Genomic DNA, 24,386 nt, shown 5'->3' with positions numbered 1-24,386 from the left:
AGTTGACTGTCCTGCTCTAAATGTCAGTAAGTTCCAATAAAAACCATGAAGGATCATTCCAGGTTACACATTGGAGTGCTGGTTTTTTCCTTTGAAATAGGTACTTTTAAGGAATGCTGGTGGTTTTCAAAAATTCTCCAATTTCAATCTGGAAAAGAATGTAAGAACCAGAGCAAACGGCATCTCTCTGGAGGAGCAGAACTATTCAATTTACCCATGGCCCAGCACAGAAAGCAACAATCAAACCCCTGGATCAGTGCAGTCCTCATTATCTACCACCAAATTTCATTTTAATTAAGTTTTTGCTCGTCAAGAGGCCCTGTGGTCTGCACTATTTAGTCCAAGAGCTGGCCCCATCTGCTACAAGCCCCTGTGATACACATTCCACTTTCTCAACCTACAAGGTGTGAACCCAAGTTTCTCACTCGATACACAAGTCCTGGCGATTCCAAACATTCCAAAGGTCCCCAAAGCATCATCAGATTAGCTCAAAGCATATGACTCTTCTATGAGGAAAATGCCTCCTTCCCTTTGAAGTACTTGGTTCAGATTTTCACTGTACTTTACATACAGCAGGAATCCCACACTATCCTGAACGCAAGAAACTCAGAGTTCTCTAGATTTGCATTTGAACAGTTGCTAGAGAATGGAAAATAGAAAAATTCCTGCTGTAAATGGCAGAGAACAAACAAAATGTGATACTTCACGGGGGGGGGCTTTTAAAAAATGCAGACCTATCTGTATCTCATAGAGCAAATATACCCATCAAACCTTCTAAAGGCACAGAAGGTGCTCCCGAAACAACCGATTTATTTACATACCAAGGAGCACGTGACACGTGCTGTGTGCATTTGCTTGAAGGCAAGAAGTGCTAAACTTAATGTTAAGTAATTGAGCTATTAATCATTCTGATTTTATAGACTGATGCTACAAGACTCAGATTCTATCTTCAGAGAAAGTGTCCACTGATAAGAAAGGGAGGAACAGGCAACAGCCTTTCAACCAAAAGAACTTCTCCCAGTGACGCTGAAGAAAAATCAAAACCATATTAATGGTGAAATTTTACTTTTTTAAAAGAAAACCAATGTCTCATAAGCAGGCAACTTCAGTTTGCCTTTCCTATCAGTTTTTAAGGTTGTCTCCTGCAGTTATGAAAGAGGACATGCATGCAAGATACACAGGGTTTATGCTTGAAAGAGCTTTTTATCAAATAAGAAGACAGGGGTTGAGCTCCACATAAAATTCCTTTCTCCAACCTACAACCCGTGAGGGAAGGAATCTACTACTCCGTTGTCACACGAGGCACTGCTGTAATCCTGCACTACAGCTTTTCCCAGTCTGGCATGAGGATCCTTTATGTGCCTCCCAAATCTAAATGTGTATCAGAGTCAGCCAGTGCAGATGTCCAGCAGTGTCACCCATCAGCAATGCTGAACTAAACCTTGTATTTACCTTCCCAGGTACAGCAAGGGTTATATGACATGAGAGAATACTGCTTAGAGTGTATGATGTACACATGAACATGATTCATATACTTCAAACTTCATTAGTTACGGGAAAAAAACATCTGGAAAAAAAAATATAAATTTTAAAAACAAATGTTCTTTTTATGCAGTGACAGTGTGCAGTAAAACAGGTCTTGGAATGAATAACTAAAGCTCTTGATCTTGCTGGTTATACAGAAGCAAAATAGAGAAAACAGGCAGAACTGCACAGCTCAGGAGACAATTACTGTTCAATAATTTCATGGTTTAATTCGTTTCCAAAACTAACACCACTACCACCACCCCCAAGATCGTCAAGACTTCTGAGCTCACGCTGGAGATCTGTCCCTCCAAATAACTTCAACTCATTACAGATTGTTCAAAAATCCTGCCATAAACCTTTACCATCATATATTTCAGCTTCCCGGTCAGTCAAGTTACGACCTTCCTCTTAGTTCTAAGAGATTTCTGCTGAAGGCTGAGGAACGGACTGCTCTTTAAAACAACTTTAAAAAACTTCTGCCAAATATTCTTCGTTCAGCAAGAATATAATGAATTATTCTCAAAGCCTGAAGTATTTTAAACCTTTTCAAGTCCTACAGCCACCAAAACCTTGCAGATGCACTGCAGCTAAATAAACCCCTTAGCTCGCTGCAGCTTTAAACCCCATCCCTGGCAGCCTTGCCCCTGCCCCTCTGTCCTCTCCGAGTGCGCAGGGGAAGGAGCATCACTCAGTGCAAAGCACAGAACCAGCTCAAATCCACAGGAACCCCCAGCGTAAGCTGTGACAGCAAGAGACTGAGAGGGGAGAGGAAAACGAGGGAGGTGGAAGGATGATGACAGATGATAATATCTCAAATAACCACAAGGCTTTGACAAATGAGGTCTTGTGAACGCAGCTAAGAAGCTGCATTGAAATCAACCGGAGCGCTCATATAAGAAGCAACTACCAAAATCAGGCAAAGATTACTCAATTTGTCCCTGCTTTTTGAAGATTGCTTCATATGGAAATCATTTGATGTGCTTGACCTTTTATACTGCAGCTCCAGGACCATCTGTATTCCTGCTCTCCTTCACCTGGATTTTGCATAATGAGGTACATAATCTTTCATTGAAGATGTATTCCACTTACTTGTTGGCTTTAAGACAGTGGATATTACTTTTTATTTCATTCCATATATACTCTAATATTCTGTCTGCTTTTCCAATAAATAATGCTACAGAACACAGATTTTCAAATCAATTCCTTGCAGCAACATCTTGGCCTTTTTCCCCATGATCACACAGTTAATTCACTCAGCAGTTGCATGAGCACTGCAATTGCACTTCTCAGTAAAAATACTGTGCATTTATCAACAGATGATTTTCATTTACAGCCCTAATGCCCCTCTACCCAGCTCTGGGAGGTTTCTCTGAAATTCTCCACAGCCTTCTCCAGCCTTGACTAATTGAAATAATTGTGTCAGGTTTCATTTCATCATTTGTCCACTTCTCCGGATCGTTAGCACAGCAACCAGCAGAACAGCCCTTAAGACTTCTGCCATGCAGAAAATAAATCAGTTTGGAAGCTATAAGAAGAAACTCAGGCAAGTTCAGACAAATCTCACTGAGGCAACTCACAGCATCACCACTCTCAGGCCTCCTCCCTCCCCTTTTGCAGGAGGTTCCTGCCCCGCTGCACAGTTGGCAGAGGGAGCACACACATGCCCCAGCTGCTCCCACCTGAAGTCAGTGCACCAGCTCAAAATGCAGGGAAGTTTGGTGTGCATGAATCCACAAGACTGTGATGCACAGCAGGATGAGATGCAGGCACACAGCCCTGCTGGCAAAGCCTGCTGTAGGAGTGGTGATCTCCAAGGAGAGGCAGCTGGGACAAAAGGGAATATTGCACAGCTGCTGGAGCGTCCTTAGGAGCGAGTGGAGGAGTTCAGGATTATTGCTGTGAGATGCAGTTTCTCAGAGAGAGCAGCCTGGTGATTCAAGATAATTTCAGGCTACACTGCCAGGGAAAGGGAAGTGTCACCCTTCCCCAAACCGTGGTCCTGCCGAGGAGCAACACCGAGGGGATCAGCTGAAAGCGAGCCATGCACACAACAAAAAAAAAAACCACAAAAACAACCCTTGTTTTCACAGGGATTATTGAATGAACCTATTAACCTATTTCCCCACATGTGCCAGTACTGACAGACACTGGGACAAGAATGCCTGGGGAACAGGAGAGAAGGCAGGAGGGACTGGGTGTTTCACTGTCATCAGTCTTGCAGCAGCTTGAGCAGAACATGAGGGATGAGTAAAATAACATGACAGAAGCTTGAAGTGTCAAAAGTGAAAACTCACCAAACCAATTCTTTGCCTGTTCCACTCTGTGATATTTGGGTAGAGTTCATTAGTCTGTAGTTTCCCCTCTCTACCTTCCCAAAGAAAAGGAGTGAACCCCGTTTACAGTTACCAAACTACAGTTTAATATTGTTTTCCTCTATGCTTCCTATAATGACTGAAAAGAATTCAGCATATTATCTGAAATCACAAGGAAACAAGATTTTACAAAAATTAAAAGGATAATGACATAAAAAAAAACAGCAACAAGACAAATATTACAACAAGTGTAACATTAATGTGTGTTGTGGATGTTACTTCCAAACCAGGGTAACTATCAGCTGCTACCTAAAGGGATGGTCCTGCTCCCCTCATCCAAAAATCCTCCCTGTGTGCTCCTCCAACATTTTTTTGCATCACAATTGGCAGTTGTGTGGGCACAGGATGAGTTGGTTCAGTGAACTGGCAAGATGGAAAACTAATCCTCCAATAAAAACCAGAGGAACTGCACAAATAAATAATTTACTGCTAGATCCAGTCAATGAACTAATTCATTCTCCAGTGAAGAATCACTTGGTCCATTGTAAGCAGAAAGAAGAGGAATACGTAGCTGGAAGTAGAGGGGATGTAGACTGACCTTTCCAGTGGTAGCCCCCCATTACAGCAGCCTCACTGTGATATTTTAGAGACACACACACAGAGTTCCATGCCAACATTAGTACTTCCAGTGTGAATTGGGCAATTCTATTGCACAGCATTTCCTTCTTCCCCTACCCAATCTGATACCACTTCACAATAAGTCTTTAAAGTATTTAAGATAACTAAATTCCACATGAAGTCTTGTACTGATCTTTACAAATTGCTGCTGTCTGAAAAGAGCTTTCATTCCACCTTCCAACAGCCACACTATTCCAGCATTCCATACTCCAATGTTACCAGTCTCCTGTAATTACAGTTAAGAGTTCATGTTTTCATGAAAGAACCAGAAGCCTCTTCCCAGCAGAATCAAAACCCCAAAAAATCCTGTCACTTCTGCTCTTAAAAGTTTTAAGGAAGAGAATTGTCTAATGCTCCTGAAGTGGGTTACAATGAAACAGTTTATAAAATCAGACATGTATGAAGAACATTTTCTCCTTTATTTTTCTTTTATTTCTCTGCTGGGGATTGAAAAAGCATTGGGCACATCTTTAGCAATTTTCTTTTCCCTGTGTACCTCTGTGGGTTTTTTGTTTGGTTTGGGTTTTTTAAGAGCAATATTCTGTTGGAAAAGAATCTTTATTTTTTGTATAATATTTGCTGTCACTTCACAAGGCTCAGTGGAAACACTGAGATCTCTTTAATAAAGACAGGATCTCCTACTCTTGTTTCTTTTCTGATTTCCCATGAATGGTAATTTCAAATTTCCATTTAATCTCATCTTTAGCTTAACCTCCTTCATGCTTTCCCTTTAGTGCTTCCTCTCATAGATTCTGCTATAAAGCCAATGTGTTATCAATGAATACTCCATTGTTAGCACGTTTTCAAATGCTCATAAGCCATTCCACCCATTTCCATTCCCACTGTTTCTCCAGATAACCCATTTCCAATTTTCCATCTCAGCTCTCTACATAATAATCCCCGAGAAAATGTCGTCATTGACAAAGATGTCTAAACCCTCCAGAGCTCTCACATATTTCCCTGGGCTTCCTCTTTTGCCATGTTCCCAAAACCGTCTTCTTTCTCAAGATAAAACTATTTAAGATTACAAGCCCAGGTAACAATGGGTTTATGTTTAAACCTAGCATTAAATCACCCAGCTATTCTTCCATCTTTTCCTTGAGACTTCCAATTTGCTTATGTAATTTCAATAACTTGCCATATTGTTTCTTCAGCAGAGATTTCCCACCTTCCAAAGTGCTTATTACTGCCTGCAGTCTTATTTTTTAAATGTAACCACAGACATGCCCATTTATAAATAGATTCTGGGAAATTACATATCAATAGATTTTCTCCGACTTTATTTCAGCTCTGCTGCTTAGAAGTGCTCCCAAATATTTTATTAGTTTTGGCTTAAAGCTAATTTGACAGAGACTGTCTAATCTACCTTAACCTTAGTCTTACAAGAGGCATCACAGAAGGATTCAAATTGCTTCTCTCAGCAACTGGTGCTGAGGTTTGTGCTTGGGAATATCTCAAAAGCAATCTCATTATGATCTTTCCTACAGTGCAGGACATAAAAATTTCATTTCACAGCTGGCTACATCCCCCGAAACTTATGGTTTAAGCACAGCCTGTTTCAGAGAATAGCCTAAAAAGCAGTGAAAAAGCAAAGACTAGAGGGCTGAAGACAGGTGATGGAAGACAATTGTGGTGTCTCAGGCTGATGTAAAATTGGTTTCAAGTATTGGGAAAGTGGAGCATTGAGCTCGTCTTAACACAGCTCAGGAATGAAAGCTTGACCCACACCATAGAACAGCATAAAAGCAGTCTAAAAATATAAATAATTGTTAAGTCTTGAGTAAGTCACTTGCACTAACATTCAGCAACACAAAAAAAGTGACCAAGTCCCCATTAACGTACAGTTAACTGCTTTTCTAGAACAGAATTGGCCTTCAAAACCAAGGGTGTGAGCTGATTAAACATTTAAAAGAACTTGCACCGACACTGTGACATTATTCAAACCCAAACAACATACAGAGGAAACCAAAACACAGCCTCATTTTTAGCCCATGACAGAACATGCTGGAGCGGATCAGCGGAAAGGTCTTCTGGGTGGTCTTTTGTAGCCCAGAGCTCGGAGTTCCAGCCCACTCACTGCAAAGTGCCCAGGGAGAAGCACACACACAAAGTGCGGATTCTTTGCCACACTCCTGCAGTTTGGCAAAGTTACTGAGCTGCAGTGCATGACCAATTTGGTACTGCCATGCTGTAGGAATTCTGGACAATCTGGTTGATTAGGTTATGACCCCACTAAAAGACCTGGGGGTTTTTAAATATAAAAAAAATCAGTTTAAAGCCTGATTTTTTTAAACAACAAGGAGTTTTTCACAGGTTGAGATCGAATTTTGAAATAGTAAAGCTAAAGCACATAATATTTTTCATTCTCCTTCCTATACAAAAATCACATGAAAGAAATTAAAGAAGACTCCTCGGCTTTTATTTTATGGAAAGGTTAAAAATACCAAATGGGAGAATTGGATATCTCATAGGAGATACTTGAGCAAGGAATAAAAACCCATAATTATTTCCCAGTCAAAATGCAGAGACTGAATTTTCTACATCAAGCATTAAGTAGTTTTCAAGACAACACTGAAAAAGTAATACTTTTCAAAATAGCAAAGTACTTCTAAAGCAAGTAGATCTAAAGCAAGTAGATTATCTCCTGAGAGTGTGAAAAACACTTGATTCTTTGACATGGAAGGATGTGTACCAATCTAGGAATCAAGACAATAAAATCTGCATTTAGTGTTAGAAATACCAACACCCTGCTTGGTGTTAGAAAAAAGATGAAGTTGAATGAGTAGAATAACCCCTTTTTTTTTCTTTTTCCAATGGTCAACTCTACTTTAATAGATGTCAGATAAAACTCCTACAGCACACCCAGAGCTCAGGGTGTAATTGTGACCCTCAGTGTGAGCCACAAGAGCAGCACCTGGGTCCGTGTGAGCACTTAACTGCAGCGTAACATTCACAAGCCTTTGACCCTAACAAAGCCTTCAGGATGAAATATTTAAGTAGAATTGTTTATGGTATTTAACCACACACCAGTGCCTTTCCCTCCATAAATGTTTGGGGATTTTTGCTCCCAGCAGGGCCAGCACTGATCCGCTTGAGTTGCTCTGCAGAACAAGTGCTAAGAAAACACACAAGAAACCCAGGGACGTTACAAACCACTTCACTATAATTCTGGAAAGTAAAGGTGCTAATATTACACCTAAATCATTTAGCTTTCTAAATACACGTGAGGTTTTTTTCTTATAAAAAAAATAAACCTTTCTAAGCTAAAGTTTTCAAAAATTCCAATTTTTCTCTGCCTTAGGCTCGCTTCAGATTGTCCTTTCAAATAATTCGGCCCAAGTGTTAATGTGGCTTTCTGGTTCCAAGATGACAGTCACAAATAGGTGAATAAATGCATACATGCATATATATATATATATATATATAAATAAATAATCATCTTACTCCTATAAAAAACCCCCACAAAATTTACAGACTGATTTTGTACGTACCAATTCACCATTTTCATCTGTCCAAGCACTTGGATCAAAGTCAAGTTTACTGACACAAACTACAAATTTCTCCGGAAACACACGCAGCTCTACACAGAAAGAATGGAAAAGAAGATTACAGAAATGAAAAACATTTTCAAACCCACACACAGTGACATCATATAGACATGTTGCTTCAGTTAAAAAAATTATTTATACTTTTAAATTGCACATTAACTCGTTTCATTCACCCCTTTAGCTTTATACCTCCTCTCTTCAACATGCCAACCCCCCTTTTATTTTGTTGTTGTTGTTTGTTTTTTTTTTTTAACAACTTTTAAAAAATCAATAAGAAAAGCAAATTGAGTTCCCAAGAGGACAGTCATGGCTGCAAATTAGTCCACCTGCACCTCTGAACAGAAACAACGGGGAGAACCAACAGACAAACCACTTAATGATGATTTTCTTTCTGTTCTGGTGGCGAGTGTTTTCATCACAGCATCTTCATATTTTATATTTTCAGCTCTGCATTTCTTTGGTTGCTGGGTTTGGTTTTGATTTTATACAAGGAGAGTCAATAATTTTGAAAGTTTGTTATACTTCCAACCCAAGCCATACCACCCTATTTTGTGGGATAAGAAAGAGGCAAGGCTTGCATTAAAAACCCAGGAGGTTGGTCTCAGAGATTTTTTTTTGGTAGAATTGAAGAGCAGGGCAAGTTCATTCCAGTTAAGCATTTTAGTTGTTGCATTTTATAACAATCTCACCTGCTGGCTAACAAAATGAAAGCATCTTTGGGTAGGCATTGATGCTTTAAAACAGTTCAAATTTAATACACAGCAAACAATGTAGATTTTCCAATGCAGACACTCTGCTATTCTATTCTAACAAGAGAACGAGTTTGATAAATTATTTAAAGCCAACACTCCAATCTTTTCAACCAACATGGACTTAGAAAACAACTAGTTGAAGACAGATTTAAACATTTATGAATATAATAAATTCCTATAAAACCCAAGACATTTTTTAAAAATATCCATTCAATATTTTTAAGGAAACCTGATTTATTTTGCTATTTCTTTTCTTTTAATACGAAAAGGTCAACACAAAGGGCAATGATGGTTGTAGCACCTCTGCTTTGCTGTTGGCAGGGCAGGACTGATATCATTTCCTTACAGAGCATCCTGGCTTGAGAAAACCTGCAAACAAGATCTGGTCCAATGACATCACCCACGTCAAGATTTTATAGTTCTGAGGTGAACGAGAACCCTTCTTGCATCCACTTGCACTGCACCACTGATGTCACAGGACACTGCAGCAATAATGAAGTGATTCATGCTGCAGCCTCTGCTTGATTCACCCTGCAGAGACTCACTAAAATGCTGAGTCTCATCATACTTACAGAATTCGGTGTGGTTGAGCTGATTACCCTGGGGCAAGGCATACACACATTCAAAATTAAATTAAAAAAAAAAAAAAGAATCCAGCTTATCTTAAGAAACACTTCTCTTTTTTTGTTGTTTTTGTTGTTTTTAGCAAACACTCTCTGGAAAAAAAAAAACACCTGAATTTTGATTAAGTAGACCAAAATATCAAAAAGTATTAGTTTATGTTCTCTTTCTTCCTCCCAGGAATACAAAATTCTGAGTAACTCTGTAAGAAGCTGATTTCTTACCACGATAACGTTTCCCTAAAGCGCAGCGGAGATGAACCCATCTCTTCATGAAGTAGGCAGTGATGTGCAGGCTCTTGGCTGCAACATAAAGCAAAGGGATAATATTAAGTGTAAGGGTATCTTGGGTATTTTCTGGCCTCAAAGTGTTGCTCATCTGCTAAGATAGGAATGGGAGAAAGCAGAAGCTCAAGAGTATAAAGGAAAACGTAACTTTAATGGAATGACTTTATAAAAACTGCTGAATTCTCATACTGGAGTCTCAAGAAAATAATACCTGATACAAGGCAAAAATCTACAGAAATTACTAACCACCAAGTTCTGGAATCCAACCACATAAATAAATTTAAATCAACTAATTCATTAGAGTTGTCATCTGTTTAATAGCCTGGTGTCATGGCCACTATCCTGTTTTCATACATATTCTACAAGGGTATTGCAGATGCCCCTTTACTCAACTGCCTTCTGGAGGAAGGTGACAAAGTGAGGAACCCAAACATGGAAGGGCTCAATCATCTGCAGTTCCACTGAACTAGGAGAGGCTGTCAGGCTGTGGCTGAGGAAATTCAGCTTTTACTTTTGTTCTACTTAAATTCCCAAATGACCCTGGGTAAATCAGTTCAGCACTTGATTCATCAAGGTATTTTGCAACCTGACTCCCGCTGAAAGTGCAAAAAACTGGCAACTGGGACTCATCCTCCCCAGTCTCTCTGTGCACCTCACTGAAAGGAAAGTGCAAGAGAGGGTTAGTGGTGGTTCCCTTAACCTGGATGGGATTTGCAAGACTTAAATTATTGCTGCTCCTAAGGCGGGCAGCTGCCCTGGGTGCAATTACCCCAGAAAAGGTGGAATATTAAATGCTACTGCTGTTCTTCTAATCTAGCCATTTACAAAGAAAGAAAGATTGTTCCAGTCTCAGTCTCTACTGAGCAAGTGCCAAGCAGGTCTTAATTCTAAGTATAAGCCCCAAAATGCACATCCTCTCCTGCAGGGTCTGCACCATCCTCTGGAGCTCCCCACAGAGCGCTGTTTGCAGCATCCCCTCTCCTTAAGAACCACAGTTATTGATCACAATCAATCCCTTTGAAATTTATCAGCCATCTTTTTTTTCCTTCCCCTCAGGAAGATACCCAAAATTTGACTTCCCTTTAGAGATCAAGTCAAGATGTGACAAGTTGAACCATCCCTCGAAAATGATGAGCACTAGAGAAAGATTTGGATGGAATCCACCAGCTTTATTAACTGTATATTTATGAGAACAATTAAGGAAAATTACTTTTAGCTATTTCCAGTTTGGCATCTACAATTCTTTAACACTGCTAAGCCAAATCAAAGAATTTGCCCTGTATATAAATAAGTTATTAGTGTGATAACAGCATCCTCCACTGTGGCCTTGGAATGCTGAAAAAGAAACAATCCTTAAAGTACAACTTAGAAAACAAATCTTCAAACAGAGAGTAAATATTAAAAGTTTTTCTTCCCACCTCCACTTGTCTGTGATATTCCAAATGTATTTTTCCTGAGAGGAAGCTGAAAAGATGTGAATCTTTGCTTTTCACAGGGAAAAGCAGGATACTTCATTCTTGCAATTCTTTTCTGAATCACTGACATGTATATCCGTTTATTTTTCTTGCTATCCTGGTATTCTCCAGAGGTTAAGGGTTTAATCATATCTGATGGACTGAGCAAAAGGTTCAAATTCCTCTTCAAGGCCCTTGATTGAGCTAGCCACTGTTCTGGGGAAGATCACCCACCTCAGATCCAACAAATAAATAATTACCTAAGAGATCAAGACACCCATACACACCCTTTTTGCAGCATCAGCTCAAGTCTGAAAGTCTTACAAAGCCTTCCCAGGCAGTTGCACCTGAGCTAATAAGCTCAGCCCAGAGGGACTAACACTAGAAAATCATTTTAGTTTGCATGAATATTTACTACTTGGCTGAAAAGGCCTGAACAGATGATTTGCTGTTACTTGTTGCTAACCATGAGAAAATATTAAGATGTGTTATATTCAAGATAACTCTATTTTGAAAGTATCAGAGAGCTACACTCATCAAATGTTTTGAAACCCTCTTGTATGTGACACCTGATCCAATCCATAGTCAGCTGGAGTTTACAAAACCCAGTTTTTAAGTTGTCAGAGTTACTGCAGAACGATAAAACGGTGATATCCTCTTTCAGCTTCCTTTAGGAGAAATATATTATCCAATTAAGTACTCTGCTTCATGAAATAGGAAATAAAAAATAAACCCTGCAAGAACAACCCCACGCCACCTGCAGCTTTTTAAAGCTTCTTCACAGTCACTCAGCGTGAGTTTAAGTCTGTTCTCAATTCCTGACTGGTCCACCATCACTCCTAATCTTGGCTTTGAGCAAGCAGTGGATTATCCTCCAGGGCCAGTGTGATCTCAGCAAGGACCCAAACCTGCTGTTCATGGTATCATGGAAGGAGGGACCAACTGCACACACCAAATGATCCATCACTTAGTCCTTCTAAGCACCACCACAGAAGTTTGAACCTCAAGCTGTAGTTTTGCTTCCAGTAGCGTGGAAAGTTCACAGATCTTGGGCTCAGCAAACCCAGTTGGCTCAATCTTTAATTTCCTCCTCACCATAAAACATCGACAAACCTCCGTTTGTGGATTACCAGAAAAGGAAATAAAATTGTATTTGGTGATGTGGAGGGTTGTTTTCTTTCTTACTTCAATACTGTGCACCTAAATGATCAGACTCAGGTCCAAAAACAGAGGAAAACAAAAACAGCAACACAACAAAGCAACCAAAAAACCCCAAACCCTACAAAATAAACACACCCTGAAATCCAAAATACGACCGGACAGAAGAGGTTCTAGAGAAGCCCAAGCTGAGTTCCAGCTGCAGCAGGTGCTGGTGAGCGCTGCCGTGTCGGGGAACAAGAATCTGCCCTGTTTGTTGTGTTTGATGGTGCCACAACACCGAGAGGAAATCTCAGACACCGACTCCTTACTGTCAGACTGTCCAGCAACACTTGTTTTCCAAAGGAGTCCCAGCCAGGCTGCCTGGAGCTCCCAGAAGCTGCCCAGGGGCTGCAGTGGTGCACTGAGGAGCAGTGAGGAGCCCTCTCCCACGGCTGGGATGGACCATTCCTCTGGGAGCCTGTGAAAACACCTCAGAGCTGCTGAGTTATCTGGAGCAGCCTGGCAGGGGTTCCCTCCCCACCACGGTCTGGCACCTGCCTGGCTCTGGAGTTCTCTCAAGTCTTCTCCAAAGCCACAGCACAAGCCTGAGGATCCAGGATGGCTGAGCCCCCAAGCATTCCCATAGCTGACAGGCACCTATTTCTCATTGCACAGGATTTTTATACCCTCTTTAAAACTACAGCGATTTTCCCTCCCAGCCCAGACATTTCACATTTCTGACAGGTTGTGGTGGGTTAGGACCGACTCTACATGTGGAAAGTAACAACAGAGTCAATCATTGCAACCCACATATTAAAAATATAAAAGGATAAATTTCTTATGTTACCATGTGAAAGTAAATACACGGGTGTATTAGACCTTCTGAAACACTATATTGTACATTTAAAAAAAAAAATCTACACTTAGCTCATGCTAGATTAATTTTTCCACACAGATTAGGCTACACTGGTAATGATGTTTACAGTATATAGAGCTTTTCATCTTCAAAGTGCTCCACAGACATATTATTACGCTGCTTTTCAGCACTCGTATTTCTCCACTTAAAATTATTCACCACAAAATCAAAAGTCCTGATCGTTTGTAAACAAAACAAAACCCAAACATTTTACTCTAAACCTACTGTTGACCCTGCACCTTTTCTTCCCCAAAACAAAACGTGCATGTGCTCCAGAGGAGGTTGCCATTTCTATTTTAGAAGAGATTCAAAAGCAAATGTTGGCCCATAAGTTTAAGGTCAAGTCTAGGATAGACCAGGGACAGCAGATACAAAAAGCTGTTGAGACTTCCTGAGCCTTTTCTGGGATCCACTTCATATTTAATAACAAGAAGTATCTTCACCTAGTTCAAAGTTTTATACACCAAAGAGTGGGTTTCAAAACACCTGAGACATGTCAGGATGGCATCCATTCTTTCCATCCAGTCTGCCTTCAGTTCAAAGGAAGTGATTAGCACAAGTATACAGGGAAACGTCATAAAATGAAGCCCATAAACAGTTTCATAAGAAGTTTAGTACCTAAAAAAAAAACCACTCAGCCCATCAAATTTATATACAGAGAGAATGGGCAAAAAGCAGTCCTTGGGTGTAGTACTGAGTGGGTATTGCTGCAGGTTCTGGCCTTGCAAAGTCTTACACCTGCAAATAAATTCAGTGATGCAATTTGCCTCTTTTTCCAGGGTGCCTTCCAGTAGCTTAAACCAATAGCAGACAAAACTACTGATTTTTTTTCATCTTACTCTTCCATAATTTTTTAGTATCAGTGCTGCTGTTCTCTGCGAAATCTTCCCAACACAGGCCAGCTGCCAACACAAAGAGGTGAGAAATCCATCCCAACAAGCACCTGGGGACGAGATTAAGTTCCTATCAGGGCCCAGGGTCCCTGACAAGAAGAAAAACCTTTCGAGGAGTCTGATCAGGAGAGGATGGGATGGGATAAGCCCAGCAGAATCCTCTCTGCTGCTGGAGCCTTGGTAGCTGGACACAGCACACTGTCTAAACCACTGACAATATGAGCCACTCAAAGTAAAACTGGACTGAGCCATTTCACGAAATCCAAGAGTAAGGCTGTAGGACTCTCCTCTGGCAGGAGAGGTGAAGAATTCACTGCAAAATCAGAACTGCAATGGCCAAAGGCGTTTCTTAGCCTGGCTGTCATCACTATTCTGGAAGAGAGAACGGAGAAGAAAAGCACATTTGAGACCATCTGGTTGCAAGAGGATAAATGCCCCTGATGGAGGTCCTGAGAACACAGCAGCTCCCCTCACTAATACTTGAGGATGGAGAGGCAGGCTGATCCAGCCCTGGAAAACAGTCTGCCCGTAGCCATTCACAGTGTGTAAGCAGTAACAGCCAGCACCACCTGCTCGTGGTGCTGCATCCAGGCAGATCAACGAGGAGCAGGAGATTTGACGGCCAGAGCACCTTCACCACAGACAACTGTTCTCTAACAGGAGACAAGATCTGATTTCACCCTTTTGTTGATCTCAGACTCAATAACCACATTATTAATTGCACATGAAGGGATTAAACACATGAACTGAAAGCTATTTAGAAATCCTCCCTGTTTTGAACATAGAAAGAAAGCCACGTGCCTGGACTTCTTTAACCACCAGAATGAGCACAACAACCAAGAGAAAAGCCTGAGAAAGGCATCTGTTGTTTCCAGCCAAAAGGTAGAGAGAATGGGAGAACAAAGCCTGTGGTAAACACTGACAAGTCAGCAGCACAGGAGAAGCCAAAGGCTCTTCAAAGTGTCTGTGCTGGGATGGAGCAGCTCAGCTAAACTGCCTGATGGCACATTTGCACGTCAAGCCAAGGATCTCCCAAAAACTGGCCAAAGCTGTATCCAAAGCTGGACCAATCACTGAATTCCTTACAGTGATAAAAGTAAGGCAGATTCTACCTAAAACGAGGCACAGACACTGTGACAGTCCCAGAACATCCCCTTTCTCAGCATGAAATACCGAATTTAAGGTCTTTTATACGAAAGACCAAACCCCATAATCCTGTTTCATGCCATAGAAGAGAACAGAGAGGCACTGCCCATACCCTATGACCCACATGTGTGTACATAAAAAACCCTTCAACACACAAAATATCTTAATTAAAAGAATAAGAGAAAGATACTCAGTAAACAAATAAAAGATTGTCAACCTTCTGTCCTCTCTAAAGCAAGTTTTGGCATTTAGACATGGGTTTGTACAGTGGATATTTCCCAGGGGGAATGTTTGTCCCTGAATATGTGTCATTTGCTCTGCATCAGAACACCTCTGATCTGCTTGAAGCTGATGGAAAACATACATTTCTAAGCCCACAACAGGTAGTCAAAATGACATTGAACTCTTTTCCTCCTATTTTCAAGGAAAAGTCTTTCTTCTTTGCTACACTACTAATTTTTTCATTTCATTACCTAATTTTTTAATAAATTAAGGCACGGCCCTGCAGAGCTTTGCTGTTTTAGTGTTGTTCGTGGTCTGCCACTTGGCCTTTGTAGTCCATAGAAATTCCCAGCGTGTAACAACCACAACATACCTGGTGAATCAAACACCCAGAACTGCTCTCACTGAACTACTTATACAGAGAAAATATGCCTTTTTTTTTTTTTTTTTTTTTCCAGGAGTTGGGCTTCCATCCCTATCTGGATAGATTTCTGTGAAGTCTTATAAAAATTTTCCCAATATGAATAAACCCACAAAAATGTTTGCAATTTAAAAAGCTGTAATTCCTACCTTGGTCACATGATAATGAAAGGTGAGAACAAAAGAACAAAGGAGAGTATTATTGTGTACAATGGAAAGTTTAAAAGAAATTCCCACTCATGTTTAAAACTAAAATTACACCCACAATTATTTCCAGTTAAAATGAAAGTAGAAAGGGCTTCAATGTTCAACACAGAGCTAAAATGTTTTTTTTTTTTTTTTAATCTTAAAGTATCAGGATGATTTTTGTTTTCTTTTCCTGGTGATAGTTTGGGGAGTTTTACCCTGAGACTTTTAAGGAATGCAAGGGTTAAAGATGTGTAAAACAGATTTTCTCACCGTTTAAAGAGAGCAAAACAACACATTTAGGAAGCCAGACAGCTACAAGGTCAAAACGTTACACTTCCAGGTCAAACTTCTGGTTGCAATTAAGTAAATTCTTCTAAGCATTTCTAGGGAAATCATATTTCTTTTAGGTTTTATTTTCAAATCCCTATTCTTTCTTGCTTACATTTTAACCAAAACAATATTGCTCTCTTTAGAAACATTTAATAAAGAGCACTTTTTTTCCTTAAAGGAACCTGACATTTAAGTTTAAAATAAGAATCAATCCTTAGGTTTTTTCCCATCTATTTTGATGTATAGTTCAAGTAAAGGCAAAAGAATTTATTAAGCCTAGTCAATTTTTAGAAAGTAAATAGTTTTTCTTTTCAAAATCATATTTCCCTTTTCCCAAGGCTGCCACAGGTCAAGGAGTATTTGGACAACGCTCTCAGGCTCATGATGTGATTTTGGGATTGTCCTGAGCAGGGCCAGGATTTGGACTTGGATGATCCTTGTGTGTCCCTCTAAACTCGGAATCTTCTGGGATAGACCTAGCACCCACCTAAACAATGCAACCCACTGTAGTGATGTGTTATATGTGCAGTCCTTTTACCCAGGCTGAAAAAACAAAACCCTAAAAGCTGAATTCAAACTCCATTAATATTTCAGCCAAACACAAAAGGTATGAGGAGATTGAGGCATTATTCCCAAATGATTTCCTTCAGCAGAATGCAGGTATGATGTTAAGCTGCCCTCACTGTTTATCTGTGGATGTTCCAGGCAGCAGAGTGTTCCAGACATCCCACACACGTATTTGTAAAGGCCAGGCAGCTGAGCAAAGTCAGGGCTGTCCAAGTGACCAAATCTGTTCTTCTCTGGGATTTGAGACATTCCAACACAAAGGGTTTGACCACAGAATCTAGAAAATGCTCCTGGCAGAAATCCTACCTGCCATGTTCACAGAGGATGAGAGAAGACAGATTAAAGTCAGATTTATTCATCAGGAAATTTCATCTGAAACAGTGAGCACTCAAAAATTACTCACAAATATATCTGCTTCCTATTCCAGCTGTGCCCAGTGCTAAAACACCTCCACAGGCTGCACAGTGATATCCTCTGCATTCCTGCTTCCAAGGAAATACAGAAGCTTTAAAATCTACCCAGAGCATACATGACTGAGCGCCTCCAGGAGGAACAGATGCTGCAAAGAATCAGGCAGTCAAATAAGGAATAGCAGGTGCTTAGGGACAGATCTTCAAATTCACTTCATGTGCACTCCAAAATTGCTGAATTCCCACCTGGGACAAGCATGCCAAGGGCTCTTTCTAGAGGTGTGTTCCCTGGCCTAGATGGGAATCACTTTGATATTCTCAGGCGAGTATCAAATCAGAAACTAAAGGTGGGGTTCATCTTGCCTAGCTTGCAGCACCTGAATCAAAGTAGTCCCCTAAACTTCATTTTTAACTGATAGAGATTAATTGCCTGTTAACTTCGAGCCAGCTTTGAGAAACTGAGACATAATTTCCCTTTGTAAAGACACATGATTAATGGATGCTGATTTTTTTTGCCTAACTATAGAAGGAAACCCCCAAAGATAAACTTTAAATTTGCATAAATATACATGTCTTTGCATAAACTGAAGTACTGACAGTAAAATTCCTATGCAGAAGTACTTGGATGACAAAGAAAGATCTTTATAGGTTATATAGATGTGTAAGATAGTAACTGTTTGTGCATGTAAACAGAGGGGTTTTTTGCACACACGTACTTAGGAGTAATTTTCATACTGTTTTTTCTTTTCATAATCTGAAAAAAATCACATGGAAGCAAGAGACAAAAGATGGCAACAAGATGGAAACAAGAAAAAGCAGCACAATGCATTGAGGCAGATAATAATTAAAGGTTACAGGTCAAGGCTGTTTTCAAAACCAATATCAAATTGTTCCTTTTCACAGGAATACAACAAATTAAACGATTCTCATGTTGTTTTCAATAAAGTATAGTTCTTTCCAATACAGCACTAACTATATAAAAATACAGTATCTACTATCTAAATATCTAAATATCCCTTTATTAAGGGCATCTTTAAAACATACAATATTTCATTTCCTATCCAAGCCCATAAATAACTTCATGGGGGGAGCTGCCACCAGGGAAAAAGTCAAATAAGGAGAACACACTCGACCCACCTGGTGCTGCAGCTGCAAATGTCCCGTGTAAGACAGGGACAGATATTGCTAAAGCCTCTGCCACTATCCCTGGAATAACAGGAAGGGCCTTCCAAAGGTAGATCCTTCACTCTGGACAGAGCAGAACTTCCTCTGCCAATGCTGGAGACACCAGAGCAAAGTGCACGTGGTTATTTCCTCAATACTCTCCCAGACTCCCTCTCCACTCAGGCCTTTAGCGACCCAAAGGAGGCTCGTGAATTCTGCATCCTCCCTGGAACACCCTCCCGTGTCCCTGTGGACTCAGCACAAGCCTTTATCACACCCATTATTCTTTGGCAAAGAATTCCACAGTTCTGCAAACTACCCTGGCACTTCCAGTCCCCTCCTTTGATACCTTCTTGTTCTCCAGCTGGAAGAGAATGAGAGGAGAAATGATTCTGTGGATCTTTGTTGTGTTCCCCCTAATTTATAGAATTTTCCAGGCTGAAGAGTCCCTGGACACTTAACTGTTCCCTGTATTGCATTTCCTCATCTTAGATCATCTCTGTTGTCCTTCTTGGAGTTTTCCCCAATTCTGTTCTATTACAATATAAAGTAAGGAAAAAAAAAACACCTCACAAAAAAGAAAACACCCAAACAGTGCATAAGTATGGGGGGATTTTTTTGTTCTTGCCAAATATCCTCTACTTTGAGAAGAGAACAAAAAAAAATCATAATTCAGATATATAACCTTGATCTGGAAGAGAAAGGCCTTGGTGAAAGAAGATGCCCTTATTCCCCATTAACTGTCTATAAAAAAAAAAAAATGGAAAAAAAAAGGTAATCTAAAGCAAATACAGGAAATATTATATACGAGACACTAATCAAAATGTTTTTTCTAAGTTATTGCATAAGTTACTGCATACTTCAGGGAGCTGTGAGGCTCTGTTGTCACAGACAGATGAATGTAAGTTTAAAGTTCACCCAGATCTGCAGGACTTGGCCACAAATCCTAAATGAGTCCACTGCAGAGAGGCTGCAGTGGAATTCTTCTGAGAGACAGAGAGTTCAGTGTGCAACTGCAAATATCAAAGTTCATTTAAGAGATTCCTCCTCAGTGCCCTGTACTTATCTCTTCCCTCTACTTGCACCCATCAAATTGTTGTAGAGCTGCTCTTTAAGCAAGGCAGGTGAAAAGATGCTGGTTAAAGCCAAACAAATCACTGTTCCCCAGCAGAGGAGTGAGAGTTACCAGTGGGGAGGGGGGGAATAAATCAGTTTTGCTGCTACAGGACTGAAATGTGGAACAAATCCGAGGAATAATTGACATAATTTGTGTCCTGCAGTAACGGTGAACTCCTAAAGCAAACTGGGGCAGCCTGAAAAGGGTGTTTCCCTTAAAAACATCATAACGTTCAAATTAAAATGCAAGGCCAAAAGAGTTTGGAATATTTACCACCGTGATTTATTGTATATTTTTTTGGGCGCTTGCAGGAGCCAAAAAAAATCGTTTCATAAGCAAGAGAAATGTATTTTCTTATGAAATTGCATCTTATGCATTTTTCTTTATACTAAATAAGACATGAACTTTGACTCCAGATCTTTGTAAGGCTGAACTACTCACAATAGCTCTGTACTTCTTGGAGTTTTTCATTTTAGTAAGTTTTTCAGAAAAATAATGTCTGAAAAATTAATGTTTGAAACTTCTACCTGTGAATAAAGTGCAATCACTTTTGCACAAAGCAAATGGGGGAGAAGATGGACACATAAGCTCCAGTCCCTTGGAAATGAAAGTTAAAAATACAAAAATCCAATATCCAGTCCCAGGGAAAGCAGATAAAATCAAGCTGGGAGCTCCTTGCGCCCTCTGACAGCTCTCCAATTATTTTCACTGTAGAAGAGACTGTACAGTAAAAAGATCTGAAATCAGAGCAAAAATGTTCCATCCCCAAGCCAAGAAAAACAACAGGGATGCTCGGGGAGGAATGAGAATAGATCTGAAAATTACTTGTATGATAAACACAGTTAACTTTTCCCTCCCTCAAGAGGAGGAGGAAGGTCAGTTCACAATATACCTTCTTCCTTCCTTCCTTCCATTTCTAACCTTAACATTTGCACCAGCCATATTTTCTTTCCACTTCTCCTTTCTGTTTCCTCTGTGCCCATGTAAACCTTGCTTTCTTCCTTATTTTCCACAGCCCCCCCTTTGTCATTCTCCTTTATTTAATATCTCCACTCAGGCCTCTTTCTGGTCTCCCCTTAATTCTCATTTCTTGCCTGATTTTGGCCACGCAGGCAAAATCCAACCTGTGAAAATCCTCCCCATTTGAAATTTCTCTTAAAAAGAAAAAATAAACCGAAGTCAAACACGTTTGGACATTAATTAAACACAGGAAACAGAGAGTTTATACCAAAGTCTATGTCCAAAGACTAAATTAAAGCTTACTTTGGCACATGGTTCATACTGGCCATTTGGGAGGGGTGGGGAAATTGTTCAGACAGAAGGAAGAATAGGAAGAACTTGCTTGTCTTGGCTACTTTCTCTCATTTTTCCATTCTTTCCTTCTTTCTTTCTTCTCCTGTGTGTAACACCCACAGATTTCCTAATGAGATGGTATGAGACCCACCACACACTGCAGTGTGGGTAGAACTTAAATGAAAAGGAAACCTAAATTAACAAGTAACTTGCGTGGATATTTATATTAAGTGCCACAGAACCGAAAAGTGGGATTAAACAGCATTAATATTAAACATAATATGATAATACTACAGACACTAATGGTAAAAATAAATCGTGATAGGTGACAATTTTCTCTTGGAAACAGTTTAACAAGTCTTCTCTGCTAAACAGATCTAGAAGGATAAGATCTGCTCATTGAAGTAAGGTAGCTTGGCTTGTAGTTCTGAAATGAATCCTAATACATCATGCCTTGACATAAAAGGTAGTCTAAAATCTTATTAATACTGGGCTAATAATTCTCTTTCTAATAAATTTTAATATGTCCTGCAATGTGCACATTAAAATGGACCTGAAAAGATGTGACTTCAAATAGGGTTGGGATGCTGGCCTGGGATACTCAAAATAGTAAATAAGCAGTTAACAGGCATCCTAAGGTTCCTCCTCCAGCTACAAACTTCCTGACAATAGCAGGGGTTTTACAGCAGGGAAACTCAACACAGACTTGCATAACTTTGAGCAAAAAGAAACCACATTCAGCCTGAAGAGCTCCAAAAGTTTTAATACCCTCCAAATGCAGCAATAGCTGCAGCTTAAACATTTCCCAAGCAGCACCCAGCGAGCCACGCACCGGGCTCCGGCACTTCCCTGGATGCTGCAAAACACCAGGAAAACGCTGGCCTAGTGTCTGGGACTTCACCTCTCTGTGAAAAACACAAATGCACCTCCTTGTCCTCTACAAACAGGACCTGTGAGCCCAGAGAGGAAGGCAGAACACCAGAGGTTTGGGGATGTTTGAGTGAAACTGTCCCTAGAGGGAGGTCCCGGTTGCTCCAGTGAACACCCACCTATTCTGTTATTTCCTCCTCAGGTAAGAACAGACTTGAGTGTAACTTGAATAAACTTGATTCTTGGCCCCGAACAAAGCACTCCTTTCTTACAAATTACAGCCCTGAGCAAAGCAGGCTGAGAGAAGAGGAAAGAGCTGGATTTGGAAATGAAGTTGAACACGACTGTTCGTTATCAGGGCCTGTTTTCTTCCTTTGGTTCTTTATTGTTAATTAATGACGGGGAGATTAAGTGCAGAAAACTGATGGAACAGAAATTCTGCCTCATCCAAAGTAAATACCTTTGAATCTAAAACTGTCACTGATATTACTGATGGCCCCCTCATATCCTTAAGTTTTTAATTTTCAGGAAACAAGGGGAAGAGTAAAGCAGAAGATCAGTTCACAACCCTGGGACAGCATATCAATATTTTTACTGAAAAGATCATGACATAAAAGAAAATACAAGACCCTAAATGTTAACAAACACCTACAAATCAGCATCTGTCTGCACATATAAAAACAATTATTATATCTGGTAGTTTTACCTTCTTATAAAACCACTGGTTTGGAAAACCTACTTTTTACTGAGGCAGGAAACTTTAAAAAACAAAGAATAAAAAACATCACTCGATAAAAGGAAACACAGAAACACCTCAGCGAGTCCTAGAAATTCTGATCCCACCTTCTGTAACGTCCCTCTGCTTTCACTGCAAGAAAATTCTGTTTGTTCCTTCAAAACCAGAAGAGTGAAGAGGTCTGAAAGTTCATGTGTTTGACAAACATTAATAATATTTTAAAGGGATAAAATGTAGTTACAAGGAAAAAAGGGTTTAGAAACCCTTTAGGGATCTGAAACATCTTTTGCTTATGCAGTTTTGTGCGGGGTGGGGAAAAAAGCCCTCCTGTGGTGCCACAACAATCTGGCTCCCATATATGCCTAAAATTTTGCAATAATAAGCCAACCATACAGTATGCAACCCACATTTTCTTCATTAAAACCACTCATTATTATTGACAATAGCATGTAAAGCTGCAACCACCGACTAGGAATATACCTTTTCAATAATGGAAAACATTTTGAGAAGCAAAGAATTTGTTCAGAATTAAAATTGTTAATATAACATACATTGAATTCAAAATTTATGAGTAGAGTGATCAGATACTGTAAGTTATACTTCAGTAGAGATCCATCTCAATATATTTAAGGAAATGTGACAAACCATGGCCAGCCCTTTCTTATGTGACAAGTTTATAACATGCTCCATGCTAGTAATAATAAAAAAAAAAAAGTCATTTTTTTCCTAAGGACTATTTAAAAATAAATTGCTTTTCTGATACAAGACCAACAGATAAGCCTATCAACTATAAAATCTACCATTATGACGGCAACGAAATGATATTAAACAAAAATTGGCAAGCCATTTAGCCCCAAAGCTGATGTAACAGAGCACAAGCTCCAGTGATCATTATCTTTGGTGGATGTACTGAAATTGCACTTATTAAGTCTCACCACCCTCACACACACACACAAAAACATCAGTTCCATTTGGGTAAAAGTTCTTAACCCTGTTCTCTGCTGCACTCCCAAGGTCACTGGCGCTGCAGTTCCACCGGTGAAGTGACAAAGGTCATTTACCACATCACAGCAGCTCTTTAGGACTGGACAGGTGGCCAGCAGAGGGAGAAGCAAAGACATCATTTCTTAAATTAAAATCTTCCTGATGGCAATTTTCTCCTGGAAATTTCCAGTGATTCCCACCACACTTTATTTCAGGACAAGTTAAACCATTTCTTTTACCTGTAAGAAACAAAGGACTGGCTGATCCGCGTTCCATGGATTTCCATTGACCACGTTGTCTTCGTGCTTCCAAGTAAAGTTTGACTCTGGAAGCAACAACTTCTTCCAGCAGCCTGCAGACCTCCTGGAAGAGGAACCAGTGGCCTGCTTAGATCCAAATTTACAGAAAAGCCCGCAGCAGAAATCAGTACAAAATCACCCTCTTTCACTTTAAAAGGAAAAACATCATCTGCAATTCAGTACTGAGGGGAGAAACACATAAATTAGGAAATAAATGGGAACGAGGAGGGAATGAAACCATTTTTCTACAAAACAAGAGAGGAAGTACATTATGAAATTCTCACTTCGCAGATGAAATGCTTTGTATTACAATACTATTATTTTTTTTAATCAGAAATTAGTTTCATTTGCAGCCAATGTAGGAAAAAACACATGTTAAAATGCATCACAACATTAAGTATTTAAAAAAAATACTAGTAAAAATCCTCCCAGGAATTGTCAACACTATTTCTCTACAAGAATCCTTACAATCAACAACAGCTATTTTCCTTCAATTCAGTGTAATTGGGGG

The 24,386-nt window shown here is 39.9% G+C and overlaps 1 protein-coding gene across 1 annotated transcript in view; it reads right to left on the bottom strand.

Moving 5' to 3' along the window:
• Nucleotides 1-24,386, bottom strand: part of SLX4IP (SLX4 interacting protein) — a 65,081-nt gene that overhangs the window by 7,307 nt on the left and 33,388 nt on the right. Inside the window, 3 exon segments of the mRNA XM_027883572.1 lie at nt 8,009-8,097; nt 9,663-9,740; nt 23,816-23,939. Coding sequence (XP_027739373.1) covers nt 8,009-8,097; nt 9,663-9,740; nt 23,816-23,939 — 291 coding nt within the window.

The sequence above is a fragment of the Empidonax traillii genome, unplaced genomic scaffold, assembly GCF_003031625.1.
Source record: "Empidonax traillii isolate 1590-97213 ecotype Southwest subspecies unplaced genomic scaffold, ASM303162v1 scaffold128:size1411021, whole genome shotgun sequence".
NCBI lineage: Eukaryota > Metazoa > Chordata > Aves > Passeriformes > Tyrannidae > Empidonax > Empidonax traillii.
This window is presented reverse-complemented; position numbering and strand designations above follow the sequence as displayed.